The following is a 20,578-nucleotide window of genomic DNA, read 5'->3' as shown; positions in this document are numbered from 1 at the left end:
CTAGCCATTGGCAGGGGCAACCGCCGTCCAATGAAACTGCAGCCCTTGGCGAAGGCGTGGCTAGCCGTTGCCAGGTCCAATGAAAGCGGCGAAGGCGTGGCTAGCCGTTGCCAGGGGCAACCGCCGTCCAATGAAAGTGCGTATGGGCCAAAGTCCACACACACACACACACACAGACAGACAGACATGAACGATTTTATATATATAGATTATGATTTAATTTTGTCGTGATTTAATTTTGTTATTTTCATTTATTATTATTTTATTATTATTATTTTACCTACGTGACTTTACCGAAAGTACCTAAGAGTATGAATCCTTGCAGTCACGAACGCTTTAAGTCATGATTTAGTTTCTTGTACTTCCCCCGAAACCTCTGATTAGCACGGTTAGCTACGTACGGTGCGAAAGAAGTTCAACATACATACGATATGGTCAGTCTGATAGACCGAGTCCTCGATGAATTAAGGGGCGAAATTGTTGGGAACGGTAACTTCGGAATTAACGATGGAAGAGTGATAAGGAGCAAGTGTGACTGGAGTGGATCAATGACTCCTGGATCCTCGATGAAGCTGGCTGCTTTACCTTCTGTCAAATGCAGTGGAGATAGGAATTGGGTGCTCCAACTCAAATTTAACAACAACAAAAATTAACCCGTAAAAACAAAGTTTTTCACTATAAATCCTTTATATGCGTGGCGGCTAGAGTCCTCTCGTCCTCTGGCTTGAGATGGCTGCCACCTATGGGTCAGATGATTGCCAGCCACCAATAAGCAATTAGTAATTAAATATAATTTATTTTTTCCTAAAAAGTGTAAAATTTTGAAAAATAAATTTCACGAAAATTAATTGTCACGCACAACGAGTCTGTGTGCAAAATGTCAGCTCGATTGGATCACGGGAAGTGGGTTAAAAAACGACCGAAAGATTTGCACAGTCGTAAGCGCGCAAGCAAGTGAACTTAATATAAAGGATTTAATTACAACTTCTTCCGAATGTGTGCTTTGTACAGTAGTAATAATGTTCTCGTCCCGCCATAGGAACGAGGAACTTCCACAAGCGGTTGAGGGCTGTGGACAGGAGTTGGCACTGCCTCAATGCTCATTTGAGCAGGAAGTTACTTTTACATGAATAATTGTTCACAGATAAACAAGGCTTTATCTTCTTGGTTCTTTCGGTAAAGTCACGTAGAATGGAAATAAAAAATAATAGAAATACATATTTTATTATGTAATATTTTGAATCCCTGCAGTCACGAAAGCTTTAAATCGAAATTTAAACAAGGCTTTGTCAAGGAAAAGCAAACCAAGCTTATTTGATGCCTTCTTAAGCTAAACTATTGATATAGCCATTTCATGAATTGGTGGGAAGAAGACCGCTTGTGTTGCGATCGAAACGTCGTGGGTTTTTTGCTTTTATTTTTTTTTGTTTACGTGACTTTACCGAAAGAACCAAGAATATGAATTCCTGCAGTCACGAAAGTTTTAAGTAAAAAAATAACTCGAGACTATCTCGTAAATACCATAACACATTTAAATAAACTAAAACTTACAAGTCGATTAACGCATATATTCATTTTTCGGATACTCTGTATATATCCATAATATTGGGTTTTTTGGGTTAGATCGCGTAAATATATAAATGTGTCGTTAAACCCGCCACCACCCGACACAAACAATTCGTAAGGGTTGTCACGTAAACATAACGTGCCAATTCGTCACTAGTACAGCACACCGGTGTGTTGGAGAGCAAATCCACAACATTTATAATCGGAGTACGACGTTTCACCAGTAATTACAACCAGCATCATCAGGCGACAGCCAGATTTGTGGAGAAATCCTGTTTTTATATTTACGCGATCTAACAAAAAAACTAAAATATGGATGATATTGGTCTCGAAAGCCTACGTGTTAAACCACCCTCCATATACAGGTTGCTTACACATTTTTTTACACTTCTGAGAATTTGCAACAATGCCACAAAATGTGCAACAATGCCACAAAATGTGCCTCCTCCAGGCTCTCGAGACCACCTGGAGAAGATTCCAGGCCTGTGTTGACAATGATGACGAACAAGTCACTTTGTGAATTTTTGAAGCTATTAACATACATTTGTTATCATGTTAAAGTATTATTATCCGTTCTTTTCCCATTAAAAACAAAAGTCCCATACAAAAAAAGTGCTAACATGTTTTTGAAGCACTCAGCACATTCAGCCTGATTTACCAAACGCCCAATGCGAGTGCCCCCGCAGCCACCGTAGAAGCCGCCGTTGCCCCGGAAGTGAAGGCGGCGGGGGGCCGTCGCCCAGAGAAAAGCCTCAACGCGAGTTAAAGCGACGCGCAGAATTGGACACAAACATCGCAAATAATAAACAACAACAACAACAGCAGCAACAACAAACGCCACAAACACACTAAACACGGCCCTGCCAGCCGATCCCGTCAATTGCTTCTGGCGTATCGACCACCTCTATCACCACCACCACTCGCCGACCATTGGCAACCTACCAGGCCTCAGAGGAGCGGTGAGTTGGAGACACGATAGCGGCGACGCTTCATTAATCGACTCTTCGTTACTTCGCGTGCTGAGTTGTGGTCGTTTTAAGGGTTCTAGCAACGTTTTGATGGCGTTGCTTGAGGTGGGAGGGGGGTGGAGATTTGTTTGTGTTAAGCGGCGTCTCTGGTGAGGCCTTCACTGTGGCGGCGACGGCGGTGCATGTAACCGGTCAGAATAGCGAACAACTTTAGCTTCATTGCTTGTGGTGTTGAGACTATGCGACCGTACGGTGTGAATCGTGTGAATGTTTTGGATGTAGGTGTGTTGGGAGTCGGTGTTTGTGTTGCTTACCAAGAGGCTCCGTCGTCGGGGTGTGGAATTGTCATAGCCCGCGTAAGCCAAATTACTAAATGCTTGAATCACAATTAATAACGGATGAATCGCTGCTTCTAATATGATTCACGGTTAAAATTATATACTTAGTAATGGGCATTAAGTAGATGTGGGTAAGTACAGTCGCGGTCGTACAATAGTCAAATTGGCCCCGTCACGGGAATGTGGAATTTCCACCACTGGCCAGGGCAGAGGAACAAACAGCTGTGCGAGATTAAAGAACAGCGACTGTAATTGGGATATTTACATATTTTCACGATGATTGCTTATCATAGGAATGTTTTTTGTTAGACAGTACAGCTTCAATGGACATTAAATGGGTCACGGAGTCCATAGAGGCAGTTCAATGCGATCTTGCGAGTCATTAGTGACCCCCTATTGAGTAGTCGTAGGAATTTGATGTGAAAATGTTCAATGGGTTTTTATATTGGATATAATTAACATTTGTTAATGTAAATTAAAACAATATTTTACGCGCAGTCGGACATGAAGACGTGTTTTTGCCGAGGTTATTCACATTGACGAGGTTTTATGAAAATTGGATTGGAAAAATGGACATAAAAATTAATGTAGGAAATGTTTGTCGATCAGCTTTACCAATGAAACATTGAACTGCAAATGTAAAAAATACTTAAACAACACTGCACAATTGAGTTCAAGATATGTTGGCTCATAACTAAGTCACGTACAACTTGTTTTTCAAACTATGTGATTTGAATCGCGGGGACACAGCTAAAAACAAACTGAATATCTATTCCTGGGATAGTTATTGAAGGAGGACCACAATGAAAATGATGAAATACAAATTTTAACAAAAGAAGATTGGCGTGCATTTGTAAAACTGAACTTAAGAGTTTTCTCAACCAGATCAGAGATATGTTTATTCGGTTCCATCTTTAATATTAGTCATGTGCACATCTGAATGTGTATTTTCGTTGATAGGACGATGTCTTAAACTGTCAATGAGAATGAAAGTACAGCAACGAGTTTACGGCCTTGTATAATAGCATACAATATTATAGTCCAGCGCTTCGAAGGTAATAAATGCCGTTGAACCTATCTTACTGATTGACAGCTTACTCATGGGTTCACGTTACAATATCATTTACACCACAAGACCACATGTACCACACTTCTCCACACGTGTCTTCATAAATATTCTAGCGTATGATGGGTGCAAAATGCATGCATAAATGAGACCCTTTTCATTTTTGCACCATTGCCGCAATTTCCATAAGTCAATGAAGGAACACACATTGTGGATATGTTTATGTTGTGGAAACGTCCCACTTTTCCATCACAGTAATTTCATACGAATAAGGCATTTTTACCGTTCCTTCTCAGATGAGTTTGTGTTGTTTGTAATGTGGCATTAGCTGAAGGAACGATGCTCAAGCAATGGTTATATGAGTGTTATCCAGAACAAAGTACATAGTTTATAGCACTTACGACTGGATAACTCAAAATAAATAATGCCACGTTTATCCAGGAAATACTGACAGTCTGTTAGATTTCTTCAATCAGGTTCTGCATTGGGATGTTTAACCAATAACTTAAAACATTTTGCACAAACTGGAAAGTGCCTTTATTGAGTCTCGTGTCGTTACCAAGATTACTAAATTAGATTGTTTACATCAATCTGGCGATGAGCATTCTGAACAAATATATCCCGTATTCTTTGGTATCCCAGCAGCATTTTAATTAGGCAGCTCCTCCACTTGTTTTAAAAGCAAGAGCAAAAGTGACTAGGTTTAAAGTTGAATATCACACTAAAATATGTGGCCATGAGAAAAATCTGGTAGATTTAATGCGATATCCATGTATTTGCATTCACCATTTAACCCACATCTGCCTATTATGTATCTCAATGGAATCACACCTGGTTAGGTAAAGATAATCTTTATATTTAATATTGTTTAACAAATTATTTTATACAGATGACACGTCTCTAAAGATTGCAGAAACAGCAATCATTTAAAGAGAATCCCTGAAATAAATATCAATGTCGGAATCAACTTGATATCATACGCAGAAGTGTGGTGAAGTGGGGAGATGGTAATGGGAGGAGGCGTGTGGAACGAGGCAGGCAGGGATGGAAATGCTGAGTGGGAGAGAGTGGGTTCTGTTAAGACAGTTGGGGCAGGTTTTTCACAAACACCATCCGATAGGTCCCTGATCTCCTTCGGACATACAGCAGCATATCTTTATGGCTTCTCTGCTGCTCACCATCACGATGAGCGCAGCGTTAAAACTAGACGATAGTGATCCCTTGACTGCTTTCACTCAATTAATCAACAGACGGAGCAGGTGGCTGCCTTTTAGCCCATGAGGTTTTAAGAGGGCAGGGCTTCAACACAAATATGCAGTGGGGTGAAGTGTGAAACATTGTCCCAGATTCGTTCTTACCAGCGATCGTGACTCAATATCAAGTGAAAGGTATGACTTGCTAAACCATTACCCATTTGATGAGCTCGCTCATTAACTAGGTTCAGAATTTCAACATTGTCAAAGTAAATAGTATTTCAAAATGTAAGTATAAGATGACTACTGAACATCACACCATCTATATAGAGCTACACACAGCTTAGCTCCTGACATCTGCAACATAATAAACCACGTTTTACCGTCAAATTTTTCTTGCGCAAACTTTCATGGCTTTACATATTCTGTGAATAATGTTGCGTATATATTTTTCTCATTTTGCGAGTTTTACACAATTGTAATTGTGCGTTTGGTATCCAATGCTGCTGCTTTCTCTACTGATTACTCTCAAGATACCTGCGAAAATTAGATTTTTCATCTCACAGGGGATTTCTTGTGTTAAATATTTCCAATAAATAAGGAGGAAATCACATGCAGGCTAATGCTGTCTACTGCTGTCTGTACATTGGTATTCAGTCTGCCCAGTAAAATATGTACCCATTAGTTGCCATGTGCAATTAATTTCCACAGTTGAAAGGTGAAATGCATTGGGGATGCTTCAGTGTTTCTCACTGGATACTGCAAAGATACTCAGATCACTCATGATTCTACTGCATAAGTTTTCGTGGTTGAGATGTTTAGTTCGGGCTTGTGGCTTCGAGTTGAATCGCGTCTTGTTCAGCATGATGCCCGACTTTTCGCTTCACATGCTGAGGGTTTATTTAGGAACGTAGGCACGTATATCGAAACATCGGACAATTCTGAACAACACGCGGTACAAACGATAACAGTATTTTCAGTTTTACGTATGTTAAACTTCTTTCGCACCATACGTAGTCTACCATGCTAATCGTTATATGTATTGTATAATTTAGCATTTAACTCTTTATTTAAAGAGAGGGTCGTCGCTGTCTCTGGCGTCTGGCAGTTCGTCGTCATTGATTCAAGTGAGCCTGACGACTGATGACACTTGTATGTTCAAACTGGTCCAAATTTGCTTGCGCTGAATTAATGCTGCTGAGATTATGCACTCCCAGAAGGCCGTGCCACCGATGGGTTGAGTAACGAAATTGCTAATTAATCGGTTCATTCTGATGAACCCAGTTTACTTGTCTGAGTCCACCACGGTAATCAATGGCCTCTCTCGCCCGCCGTAGCTGACACAGCGAGCGACGCTTGCAGCACCTGGGTACGTCGCGACACCATGGACGCCCCTGGCGGGGAGCCCTTGTCTCTCGACATCCTCATCACCAACGTGGTGTGCGTGTTCCGCACGCGCTGCCACCTCGACCTGAGGCACATCGCCCTGGAGGGAGCCAATGTCATGTACAAGCGCGACGAAGGGGTGAGAGCACACGCCATGGGTTCCATCAGTCTTGTGCACATTCAGTCGGGGTGACGTCTTATGTAGTCTTATGTAGTTTTTGCAAGAGGTGTCAGTTTTGTTGCCAGATAGAAGGGTAAAGAACCAATTATCATATTTTTACTGGCAAATGAGGTCCCCATAGTGTAGATGTTTGCCCCGAGCTCTCATACTCTGATGGTGCATTGTCTTTGAGTTGTGCGCCTTTTGGCGTCTTCTGGTCCAACCCATGTGAGACTAGGCTCGAAGGAAAGCTGTCTCGGGTGTGGACCAATCAACTTCAAGGACAGTGCACATTATCAGAGTTATGTCTTTTGTTTGTATTTATGACTGCAGGTATTGCGGTCTATGCAAACATGACTCCTTGTAAAAAGGTGTCAGTTTTGTTGCCAGATAGAAGGGTAAAGAACCAATTATCAGGTGGCGAGATGTTAACTCCCTCGCCTGGCATGCAGGAGGTCGTGGGTTCAATCCCGACCTTGACACCTGTATATTTGGAGTTTGCATTTCTCCCTGTGGTCGCGTGGATTTTTCTCCGGGTCCTCCGGGTTTTCACTCCATATTTAGAAACATGCGTTTAGAGTTTTTGGTTGCTATACATTTCTACACAATAAGCCACTTCGTTGAGCTATCATTTGTGGCCAGGTCACTTTTGAAAAAAAGCAAATAGCTCAGTGGGCCTTTGTGGCAAAATAAAAAAATAAATTTCGTTGAACTACAAACGCTGAATTTTCATGATTCTGGGTGATGTTCTGATTTAGGAATCAATCATTTCTCATCCAATATTAATTATCATGTTTTATTGCATACAGTATTGTTCGACTCATTAGATAAAAAAAGAACATTAGCTTTGAATTTTCATGTAATTTTCATTAATCTTTGTACTAATTTCTCACTTGCATGTGTCAAATAATATTCATTGATTAATTGTCGCATCACTATTAGCCAGGATATTTTACCACAGGGTCCTGTATTGGGCTGGTTTCCTTGATAAGGATATTTTGCATTTGGGAAGAAACTGAATTTGCCTTAAGAAAACCTGTTGAAATGAAGACATAACAATAACATGTGTGCATGGGCAGGTTCACAAACCTACTTTCTGTACTGCCATATCCTAACCATGTGCCGTTATGCCCAGGCTTGGTTGTAGAGCAATATTGTGGCCAAAGGAACTTGCATTGTGGCCAAATAAACTTTATATTTAGCAGTAGTAATCTGTTATTTGCATGGGAATTATACAAAATAGGGCTTTATTTATAAAAAAATGTTTTAATACTATACATACATAATGGGATAAAATTTGCGGTGCATATATGCTTCAAATAGGTTTACATCATGATGAATGTAACATTTTCCATCAATACGTGTATGCACTGCAATGTATACAGCATTAATTGTAGCGACGTTTCGGTCTGCGTAAAGTATTTTTCAAATTGGAGCAGTAGAGCAATGGTAAAACTCAACAAAATCCTCAATAACGCTGCCCGAAAAAGATGCAATACGTGACGTTTCAGACAATGGTCATCACTTCGTGACGCATATACGATGACATTGTTAAAGGTCCATTGCCCATAGCACATATCCTATTAAGAATGGCCACTGACTAAAATGTTGCCTATTTATACACAGTTTCCTTTGGGGTAGTGTTACTTATGAATGTGAGTTTTGGTTATTTGTCTTATGCACCATTGCCAATGCAGTATCACAACATTTTTTTTTTAAATATATAATGGTAGTGACTTAAAGCTTTCGTAACTGCAGGAATTCATATTCTTTAGGTCTTTCGGTAAAGAATATAATCTTCTTGGTTCTTTCGGTAAAGTCACGTAGAAGGGAAGTAATAAAATAATAAAAAGAAAACATAATAAAATAATTTTTATTATTTTATTACTTCCCTTCTACGTGACTTTACCGAAAGAACCAAGAAGATGAATCCCTGCAGTCACGAAAGCTTTAAATCAAAATTTAAAGAATATAATGTTAGTGTTTTGCATGAGACTCGCTTTAATCCTGGCAGCTATGCCCTTTGTGTGACCTCTGCGAAACCTGTGCTGCCACATTTGTCTTGGTCACAGTGGGGCCTGGCATGACCGTTTGTGTGTGCGTGCAAACCCCGACTGTGCACAACAGAAGGTGCTCATGAAGCTGAGACGACCTCGAATCACGTCGACCATCTGGTCTTCAGGGAAGGTCATCTGCACGGGAGCCACAAGGTAGGAGTGTGTTTATTCAAACGCAGGACAGCTGATATGAAAATGTGTATTACACACCACGTGAGGGAAACTTGGTCAAGTCCTGCGTCCTCAATAAAGCATAGGCGCATGCAGCAGTGTTTTTAATATAGATGTTGGTGGCTGCCAAATAATTTGAGAATGTGTCACTGGAAACAATTGAGTTTCCTTGATGACGGAATTATTTTCAACATCTGAGTGCCAATTGCACAACAGAGTAAGTAAATTGATGTCAGAGGTTGCTTTGTTTGCTTAATTAAGACGTAATGGTGTGATTGTGCCTGTGTCTGATATCTCATTATTAAAACCCTTTGGCTGCCACCTTATCTTATCTATTGCATTTATCTAGCAGGAGTAGAAATGCATGGCGGTTGCCATAGATTTTATAATTGCCTCATCACCTTTGGTTCAAATACCCGCTGTATCTTAAATAACACATCTCCTGAAAGTTTCCATCCTCAAGCCAGAGTTGCATGAGGAATCGCACGGTATATGTGTGGGCAAAATTCACCCTCAACCAATGGCTGGGTTAGTATTTCCTTTGCAGTTCCAGAATGAGGGTTGGACACCACTTACGCAAGATGGGAGTTATGGAGAGAGATCGGCCCGCGGTTTTCACACGCGCGCACGCGAATGGTTTTGCCGTTGTGACGCTAAGGCTGACTTCCATTTCCTCCCCCCCCCCCCCTCCCCGTGCAGTGAAGAGGACGCGAAGATTGGGGCGCGGAGGTGCGCCCGATGTTTACAAAAGCTGGGCTTCAAGGTGCGGAACTCGCGTTAAACTTTCCCGCAGGAAACGCTGTCCTGAGTATTCTTAGTGTGCGCTTGCAGAAGGTTATTCAAACGAGAGGACGCTGGCTTCCATCTCGTTTAAAGGTCGTGTTATGTACACTCCTTTGCATCTCCTTCTTGTCCAATAAAACTAAAGTCTTTCTCTGCAGCTTGTGTAAGCCAGAATCGTGATCTCGCAATTTACTGAAGTGTTGGTTTTTTTCTTCCAAATCCACATGGTTTTCAGTCTGTATGCCCAGCGAAATCAATTTTCAAACACTCAAGGAAATATGATTTAAAATATGATTTAAAAGGTAGTTTTCTTTTCATCAATAGCCCTGGCATTCAGGCTGTGATAATTCGTCATAACTGTGTGCTGAATAATTGCATTGATAATGGAACGTTTAAGCCAAACAACAAACAGCTCTGGTTCGTCGGCATCCCATGCCAACAACACTAATTCATTGATTAAAGTAAATTCTTGCACGCAGATAAATGCATACAATCACACGTTTAAGAAGTGACTAATTACAACTTTGCTAATTATTTGAAGATCCTATACAAATGTTAGATTGGTGGTAATGCACTGAATTGAGAGTACAAATGACACGTAAAAGAATCAGGACTTGACTCCGACTCCAAATAATGGTGATGGAATTAGCGGGGGGGGAAAATGTGTCAAACTCCAGTCAGGCATTCCATAGCACGGTAGTGATGTCATGTTAACACACCGTTTCACACCGTTTCTGGCGGTAATATCTCTTCAATGCCATGGCAGCACACTCGGTCGTAACTTTTAAGTGTTTTTGCTCATCAATGAAGCTTTCAGCTCATATTGGACAGCCTCGGGCATAGCATGCAGCGTCGGTTAACTTCTTTGTATTTACAAGTTAACATCTTTCTAGATTTGAAGCTTTCGTGACTGCAAGGATTCATATTCTTAGGTTTTTTTGGTAAAGTCACATAGGTAAAAAATTTAAATTAATAAAATTAAAATAGAAATAAAATAAAAATCGTTTCACCTGAAGACGGAAGCTTGTGTTGCCTCCGAAACGTCGTGATTTTTATTTTATTTTTATTTCTCCGTCTTCAGGTGGAACGGTTCCACCTGAAGACAGAAGCTTGTGTTGCCTTCGAAACGTCGTGATTTTTATTTTATTTTTATTTTACTTTTATTAATTAAAATTTTTTACCTACGTGACTTTACCAAATAAACCTAAGAATATGTTAATATCTTTGACACGCATCCATTACTGTTCACATTTTAGTATAATGGTCACCCTTTTTCTGTTATATGTTTATGTAGATTGATTTGTAATTGTACTATGATCAGTTTGGAAGTGATCTGCTCTAGCTGGCTTGTGCTGAAGGGGATTTATTATTCAACATTTATTTATGTTCGTGCAATGTTTGGGATTTCTACCGTGACACAGTTGACTATTGCACTGATTTCTATTTTTAAATCCTTTATATTAAGTTCGCGTGCATGCTTGCTTGCTTAGGACCGTGCAAATCTTTCGGTCGTTTTTTAACCCACTTCCCGTGATCCAATCGAGCTGACATTTTCCACACAGACTCGTTGTGCGTGACAATTAATTTTCGTGAAATTTTTTTCCAAAATTTTACACTGTTTAGGGAAAACAAATTAAATATTTAATTACCAATTGCTTAATACTGGCAGACAATCATCTGACCCATAGATTGCAGCCATCTCAAGCCAGAGAACGAGAGAACTCTAGCCGCCACGCATATAAAGGATTTAGAGTGAAAAACTTTGTTTTTACGGGTTTACTTGTTTTCAGTGCGGTACGTGATTTTATTTGTTTTACTTTGTCGTTTTGGTGACCTCTTGCAAACGAGACTATCCTGGTCTCTTGAGTAGTCACGTGCGTAAACAAAATGAAATTTAAATGTCTACAGGAGGTGTTTGTTTTTTGTATCGGACCTTCCTGTGAGATGTAACTCCACGACTTGTTATTTTATCGACTTGTAATTTTATATATTGCTTAGGCTGCGCTGTTGATGCTTCTGTTTGTTTTCAACACAGGTCCGATTCTGCGCCTTCAAGGTGGTGAATGTGCTGGCCGTCTGCTCCATGCCTTTTGAGATCCGTCTTGTGGACTTCACCAAAACGCATCGACCAATAGCCAGGTGCTTCCTATGCATGGTCACGTGATTGACTAACTGGTATGCTGTTAAATTTCGATTTAAAGCTTTCGTGACTGCAGGGATTCATCTTCTTGGTTCTTTCGGTAAAGTCACGTAGAAGGGAAATAATAAAATAAAATAAATAAATAAAATAAAAACATACAATAATTTTCACGACGTTTCGGCCACAACGCAAGCAGCTGTCCTCAGGTGAAAAACAGGTCTGTCGGAAAGACAGTGTCTGAATGAATTCACAGGTCTGTCGGAAAGACAGTGTCTGAATGAATGTATTCAGACAGTTTTTCCGACAGACCTATTCTTCACCTGAGGACGGCTGCTTGCGTTGTGGCCGAAACGCCGTGAGAATTATTTTATTATGTTTTTTATTTTATTGTATTATTTCCCTTCTACGTGACTTTACCGAAAGAACCAAGAAGATAGGTATGCTGCTGTTGGATTGTGATTAGCACAGTAAGACCCACATTTACGTCTCCCCCACTCTTACGTGGTTTCGCAAACACATCGTCACTTTATGAATACCGCTACCTGATTTGCGTCGCCTCCACCCACGATCACGTCGCTGACAGCATCGTCCATCCTTTCTCGTATCCGTCACCTCGGCATTCTCTTCCAGCTGCCCTGTGAATCGCGTTGATTGATGTTTCGACATTCATCACCGCTCTTAGGTTTTTTCGGTAAAGTCACGTAGGTAAAAAACAATAAAATTAATAAAAGTAATAATAAAATTAAAATAATAAATCACGACGTTTCGGAGGCAACGCAAGTAAATTTAGCTGTGACGGTCCCACCTGATGACGGAGACTTGTGTTGCCTCCGAAACGTCGTCATTTATTATTTTATTTTTATTATTACTTTTATTAATTTTAATTTTATTATTTTTTACCTACGTGACTTTACCGAAAAAACCTAAGAGTATGAATCCTTGCAGTCACGAAAGCTTCAAATCTAGAATTCATCACCACGCCTTTCAGGAACGCATCCCCGATGGTAAACCGGGGTATTACTGTACGTGCATTATCGTATTATAAGCTGGAATTACACTAAACATTGCCGTTTTTAATTACTGGTCATGAAGAAACAACTTCTTGTTGTATATAGCTATCTGATACAGTGAATCTCAATTGAGTCAAGTATATGTCTTATATTCTTTGGGTCTTCCATATATGTCTTACGATTAATATTGAATTTGGCCCGTTAGAAAGACGATTGTCTGGTCTCTCCGTCGAATTTGGTCACTCGTTATGAAGTAAATGCCTGCACTCGCGATACATGTATCAAATCGTGGATGTTACAAAACGAGGTGTTTTTGAAAAATACAGGAACTACTACTTTGAGACTGCATGAAGAGCGTAGCAAGCTTCAAACAAATCAGCAGAGAGGTCGTGGTTATATATACTACCCGTATTGCTCGCAAGGTTTAATTTACGGGGCGTCTTAAGCTCGACAACATGGCTGACCCATTGCATTAGCATGACACTCGGTGGGGGTATCACGTGGACGGGACTGCACTCATTCAGAGGAAACATGAAACCTAGCCCCAGGGTTCGGCCACCGTGCCTCTCTGGAGCCGCGTGTGGTGGGCTCTTTAATGGGATGGGACACTGTGGATTGCCTTGGTGACAACAACATGCACGGTCAAACTATATTGTTAAAGAATAAGGAAGGGGGGCAAAAACTAAATAGATCTTCTTGGTTCTTTCGGTAAAGTCACGTAGAAGGGAAGTTGTGGCCGAAACGTCGTGAGAATTATTTTATGTTTTATTTTTATTATTTTATTACTTCCCTTCTACGTGACTTTACCGAAAGAACCAAGAATATGAATCCCTGCAGTCACGAAAGCTTTAAATCGAAACTAAATAGATGCAGTTTATTCCATCACCCTATTTAATTTTGTTTATTTAAGTCAGAATGTGTTTGTCACCTGCTGCTGTGTTTGTGTACAAGTAGCTCTGCGTTTGATGAGGCTCTCGAACTATTTTGGTCAATACATTTTAAAAAATGGCTCTTCTTCTTCGAAAGGTTGCCTACCCCTGACCTCGAGGGTGAATCTTGTGCGATGTGCTGTGTTACAGCAGGCTGTGTGTGTTTGGTAAACCTTCAACATTGCATGGGGTTTTATTGTAATAGCTGCCTGCGTTGACCTTCTCCGCTCTGCTCGTTAGCTTGCCACACTGACTTGAGTGTCAAGAGGGGCTTCTTCAACCACACTTTCATTTTTCTTGGTTCTTTCGGTAAAGTCACGTAGAAGGAAAATAATAAAATAATAAAAATAAAACAATAAAATAATTGTCAAGACGAAAATTACTTTGTTTTATTTTTATTATTTTATTATTTCCCTTCTACATGACTTTACCGAAAGAACCAAGAAGATGAATCCCTGCAGTCACGAAAGCTTTAAATCGAAATTTCACACTTTCATTTTTTATAGTTATATACACTCACGTAAAATGCAAATATATATTAACAAATGTTTACGGTGGGTATTTTGTTGACGTCATGAGCAACCATGCCGGACACATTTTTCTATATAATTAAATTCCCTGGACATGAAGACACATTTTTACGCCTAGGTGGAGCAGTGGGCAATTCACGTCCGAATTATCTCACCTGCAGCTTGACCTCAGTTGATATGGACCACCGCCGTTAGTTTTACGGACTCGGAACCACTCGACAACAACGTGACAGGTCCCTTTGTTGTCTCGTGTGTGACCCATAGCTATGAGCCGGAGCTGCACCCAGCCGCAACATACAAGATAAAGTCCTTGTCGGCCACGCTGCAGATCTTTTCAACGGGCAGCATCACACTCACAGGTACCGCTCCGTGCTTGCAAAGCGTCTCTGTCGTCGCTTGAAAGCACCCTTTCCTCGCGTTCCACAGCGGCACGCATTCCAATACCTTCCAACCCCCCACGTTCATGTATAGATGGCCGTTACACACTGCATGCGCCTGCTGATTGGTAACGTGTGACATAATGGGTTTTGAGTCAGAGATAGAGATGCCATGTGTATGTGTGTACACGTGTGTCCCAGTTGGATTACAAGGCTACTTTTAAGGCTCTTTATGGAGAGATCCTGTAAAAAATTTCATCCGTGACCATTATCTGACACACGGAGTGCACTTCTCCGAGATTTCTGATTGGATGCTTCATCTTCTTGGTTCTTTCGGTAAAGTCACGTAGAAGGAAAATAATAAAATAATAAAAATAAAACATTATAAAATAATTCTCATGACGTTTCGGCCACAACGCAAGCATCCGTCCTCAGGTGAAGTCCAGGTCTGTCGGGGAGACAGCGTCTGACAGACCAGGTCTTCACCTGAGGACGGCTGCTTGCGTTGTGGCCGAAACGTCATGAGAATTATTTTATTATGTTTTATTTTTATTATTTTATTATTTTCCTTCTACGTGACTTTACCGAAAGAACCAAGAAGATGAATCCCTGCAGTCACGAAAGCTTTAAATCGAAATGGATGCTTCATCTCTTGACATAGTGCTGATAGCATAATACTTGGAATAAATTGGGAAAACGGACCCGTTTGTTTAATTCGACCCATTTGCCTCTACGTTTGTGTGATTGTGATTTTCTCTAATTCTTCCTCTACATTACAACGTTGTTATTATTTGCCACCCTATGTGATTAACAAATTGCCATTGTCAAATGCTTGACGAAAGCATTGTATAACCCCAGGTTAGAAAACCGGCCTCTGGAAGACGAAATCTCAGAATTAACCTTGACACGTTCGAGCAAAACCATCTCTGATTTTGTCACGCTCAATTGCGACGGCGTTTATTGTTCACGTGCTTTTATCTTTTCATAATGTTCAACACGGTTGCGATAACTACACTTGAAACTGCCAGCAAGGGAGAGCGTCATCTAGGGGAGGAGGTTTTATACCCTGGCTTGTCAGGAGAAGGCAGTGCAGCAAGAATGTGAACTCCACCTGCTCAGTCAGGATGTGATAGAACGTTTCTCCCCCCCCCCTCGCACGCGTGGGTTTTCTCCGAAAGCTTCGGTTTCTTCCCACAAATTGCAAATGTTGTGGATTTACTCTCCAACACACATCCGGTGGGCTGAAGTAATAACGAATTGGCACGTTTTGCTTACGTGGTTTGGCAGGTTACGACGTTTATATAGTTACGCGTTCTAACCCAGAAACCTTTATTATGAATTCTTCCCGCAAATAAACACGAATTAATTGGCCGATAACACCTTAATATATCAAGGACCACAGAACTTGGGCAATTGTTGGTTCTGGCTCATCACGTGGCTGGCCTTCCTGCTTGTCTGTAGTTGTCTGTGGTTCCTCGTGACTTTGAGAGTGAACGAATACTGTGCGCATCACAAGTTGCAATTATTATGATCACCCACGATAAATCAACTGCCTGGATCAAGGCTTTTCCAAGCCATCGCCATCTCACGGCCCTGCAAGTTAACAACTTAACAGCGTCGATACACGGTGGTCGTCCTCTCGAGGCGCTTGCTCCATCGGCTGCGACTTGGTTGCGAGTCTCGCCTGAGCCCACTCTTCTTGACAGTCAAGGTGGCGTGTTTAACACGTGCGTTCCTCTTTCTGTCTGCCGCTGCGATTCTACGCGATTCCAAGTATGCGCAACTTTCCGTTCTTCTTCGGAAAGCGACTTTCTGAAAAAAAGTGCCGCGCCGGCGAGATGTTAACTCCCTCGCCTGGTATGCAGGAGATCGTGGGTTCATCCCGACCCCTGACGCCTTCTGTATATTTGGAGTTTGCTTGTTCTACCCATGGTCACGTGGATTTTTCTCCGGGTCGTCCAGTTTTTCCCCCCAGATTTAGAAGCAATGTGCTTTTAGAGTATTTGGCTGCTATACATTTCCACGCGATAAGCCACTTCGTTGAGCTATCATTTGTGGCCAGGTTGCTTCTGAAAAAGAGCTATATAGCTGAGTGGGTCTTACCTGGTAAAAAGTTTATAGACTGCGAAGTTGTTATTGGGCACCACATGGGTGAATGTGAACGGTGACGTTGAAGTGGTCGTGATGCTTGATCAGTGACGGTGATCTTTTGTGTTTCTTGCCGACAGCGCCGAACGTGTCCCTGATTGCGCAGGCCATAGAGCAGATCTACCCGCTGGTGTGCGCCTGCAGAAAGGTCACGTGATTGTGGTCTCTCTTTCGCTCGCCTGCAATGAAAAGGAGAGGAAACAAAAGTGACAAAAATAAAACTACGGAGAAGCAAAGACGCTAGAACACCGCACGGAGGGAAGAAATAACGACGAGACATTACACGCTACGGAAATATTCAAAAGCAGCTCGCGAATGCAAAACTCTCCCTACGAAGACAAATTTCAACGGCGTTCAACCCAGCAACCACTTGCGCAGTGACCCCGGAGCAGCATGAACATCTGTTTACTGACGAGCAGGACAGGTTTACATTCAGTATATAACTTGCATTGCTCGCGTCGTTAAATAACAAAACATATTTTAGGGGTTGTGGGGGAAATGTTTTAGATTTCTGAATGAGCCATTGCTTGTGGGTGTTTTAGTCTTTTGTCATTTGCCGCCGTACTGTGTTGTTTTTGTTTTAACCTCTTAACACGTGTATCTCATTGCATTGTAATCACCTCGCCCCCACCGTGTCTTTTAAAAGCATTTCGTCGTCGTTTTGCGCTTTCACACAAGGCGAAGAGAAGTCTGAAATTTTGAAGTTGCATTTTCAGCGACGCGCACACAAAACCGCTTCGGTGTGTAACGTGACACTTCTTTTTGAAGGCCCCTATCGAATCGAAAAATAACCTAATGCTTCGGAGCATTCGGAGTGACATGTTCGGTTGCGTATTGTTCCGGAAGTGGGTTCCCCCCCCCCCTCCCACAGCACAGCATCAAAGCATTGAGATACGGTAGATGTGGCCAAGATAAACCAGAATGTGGCTGTGGATACAGCAGAGAAGCGGGCTCCTAAGATGTTATAGTTTATTCAAAGAAAATATACGGAACAAGAGAAATATCATGTGATTTATACCGGCCGGTCGTGGAATTTGTCCTCAGTCCGGAGATGAAGTCTTTATTTCAATCTTGATGGGGCTTAATTTTCTGGAAACGTTTTCAGCATTGGAATCTGGATAAAAACGGCTGGCAGTGGTGGGGAAATTTTTCTACGAGAAAATCGAGGTGGCGCTTGTCCCGAATGTTGTGAAGCATTCAGTCCACTGCAGGGATGTGGTTTAAAAAGTCAAGCAGCAAGGGACATGAAAATCTGCTTGCGTGCTTATTAACAGTGCACAGCTGAACGATATCGGAGGTTGGCTTAAAGGTAAGGGATAGTAAAAACAGGGAGCCTAAAATGTGAACTTTTGAGTTTTCAGCCTCTCTTATTCTCTCCCGCATGAAGGCGGCATGTGTTGTGTTGCACTGACGCCTGTCTTCCCAGGTGAGAGGACACAACCCACCAAATGAGTTCGTAACCCCACACTCCACCACGTTTCGTCATTTTCCATGGCTTACAGAAAATACACTTTCTCAAAAAAGTGGCTTTAAAAGAGCTACATTTTAAGCGTCGGCCTGTGAGCAATGAGAGCGGCCGTTGTAGCCACCGATTAGCACATTTGCAGCCCCATCAACTCCTACGGTTTGGGAATTGCAGCTCAGCAAGAGGGCCTGGTCAATGCCGCCTTCACACGCGTGCGAGCGTCAAACATGATGGCAACCCGTGCACGTCCGCCGCTGCCATTGACTGTGGAGACGACCAACTGCCACCGATTCCTGCCACCGTCGAAATGTCACCAATTCCGTGGTCATTTAAATTCGCGAAGCAATATTTTCGTTTCGGCCCTTGGGGCTGCACATTGAATCTAAAGCAATGCGAATCTATAGAATCTACAGTGGTATTGGCAGATACAAATCAAACATCGATTAGTACGTGCACAATTCAATGCGTTGTATTGTGAGTCTAATCCGTTTCGGTTGATATGAATGCCAAACGCTTGGCCATTTGAAACTATTTAATGATCTACGATCATGATCATGTGGATCAGCTCCAGCCCTTTGCCCAGCCAACACGATTGTGCTGTGTTCACAATAATAGTTTAACTTGGATTGTAATAAAGTTGTGGTTAGTTTTTTCGTAGCAACTTATTGTGATTTTTTTACTTGCATCGTTCTTTGGGGTGACATCTGGTTCTGAGGAAATAAATTTGTGCTTTCATTTTATGACGTGCATTACGTTCGTATACGTTGGTCGATGTGGAGAGGGGTGGAATGGACGTTATTCCGCAGGATTGGAGTTGTGAAAGCCGCTGAAGTCCGATTGAAACATTCATTACTTCAACTCCTGCAGTTAATGGAGTTGTCAAAACATAGAGACGTAACATTTTTTTCAATAACATTGCCTTAAAATAAAACGATAGACGACGCTCTGGGCAATGATCCTTCAGAACACATCAATTATTGACGAACGTGTTGAATTTTGTGAATTGTATCAGTGCACCGTTGCCAATACATGGCCACCAAATAATTAGCAATATACATCGGAGCTGTGTAGCTGTTCAAAGTAGTTTTACTACCGGTCATTCCACTACTACCGTTACCCTGTGTTCGTTTTAATCGTCTGCAAGCGTGTGTGTGTGTGCGCCTGCTGTATCTTAACAACTCGTGATAGAGATCTTGGCTGATTCGGCTTTTCCTTCGGTAAGCTCGGACTGACATGGAACACGCCCAGGTATAGGAGACGCGGCATTGTAGAGCCACCAAGCTACGGGTCGAGGGCGCTAACGGACTTCCGCAGCACGAGAGGGAACTTTAAACTATGAACTACAGCACAGTTGAGCGTCGATTATTCGGCTGCTACCAACTTTATCCGATGGTTCCTCGCCGATCCGGTGAAACCGGCAAAACCGTTCCAAAGGCTGTAACCAGTCCGTCGATCGGCACCATGTAGCGTGATAAAAAAAAGTAGCTTTGCTTGATTTCAGTGTTAAGTGTTATTGTTTACAGTACATTATACACTACATACAACGTAAACGATGAAAATACTGCACGTGTGGTAAGTACGGTACAATAAATAGGTAACATTTAAAAGTAGGATTTTTTGGTATGTTTATGCCAATTTTAAATAGTTTACACATTTTAAACACTAAGAACCAACACCTAAAAGCTAAATATCATACAAGAATGTGCAAAAATAAGCTGTTTTAGATAATTACGTGATTGGCGTTTTTGAAAATCCGGCGGATAATCGATTATCTGTATTTTAATTTGACTAGTTAATGCTTATTGAGCTATGTAGCCGTGTTGTTTCTAAATGTGGAGGGAAAACCCCGAGAAAAATCCACGCGACCACGGGGAGAGATGATGCTTCACTCCAAACGTGTACAACAGGCATCAGGGTCAGGAGCGAACCCACGACCTCCTTGCATACCAGGCGAGGTAGTTAACATCTTGCCACCGTGAAGCCCATTGCAGAGATTACAGACGACGTTTTAGCTCGATGCGTTCCTTATGAACACTGCTGCAGTGGCGCAGTGACGACATCGGCTCGGGGGGGGGGGGGTGCGGCAATTGGTCAGGTGGGGCCCCCCAGTATTTGAGTTGTCTCGCACGCTTTGGTTTTTTTCGGTAAAGTCACATAGGTATAAAATAAATGAAAAATAAATTAAATCACGACGTTTCGGGCGCAACACAAGCGCCCTTCTTCAGGTGGGGACAACGTAGCGAAAGCGCAACCGTCGGAGACGAGGTCGTTGAAAGGAGGCACCGCCTCTA

General features: G+C 41.8%; 1 protein-coding gene across 1 annotated transcript; it reads left to right on the top strand.

Annotated features, from left to right (window-relative positions):
• Positions 1-2,278: 2,278 nt before the first annotated feature.
• On the top strand, positions 2,279-18,944 carry LOC133353317 (TATA box-binding protein-like 1). The gene is made up of 7 exons (XM_061569456.1): positions 2,279-2,525; positions 6,469-6,656; positions 8,805-8,887; positions 9,605-9,668; positions 11,724-11,827; positions 14,562-14,656; positions 16,903-18,944. The coding sequence occupies exons 2-7, from the start codon at positions 6,516-6,518 to the stop codon at positions 16,977-16,979; spliced, it is 564 nt and encodes a 187-aa protein (XP_061425440.1). The 5' UTR covers positions 2,279-2,525; positions 6,469-6,515; the 3' UTR covers positions 16,980-18,944.
• Positions 18,945-20,578: the final 1,634 nt, after the last annotated feature.

This window comes from Lethenteron reissneri, chromosome 43 (assembly GCF_015708825.2).
Source record: "Lethenteron reissneri isolate LAM-NWPU_2019-01 chromosome 43, ASM1570882v1, whole genome shotgun sequence".
Taxonomy (NCBI): domain Eukaryota; kingdom Metazoa; phylum Chordata; class Hyperoartia; order Petromyzontiformes; family Petromyzontidae; genus Lethenteron; species Lethenteron reissneri.
This window is presented reverse-complemented; position numbering and strand designations above follow the sequence as displayed.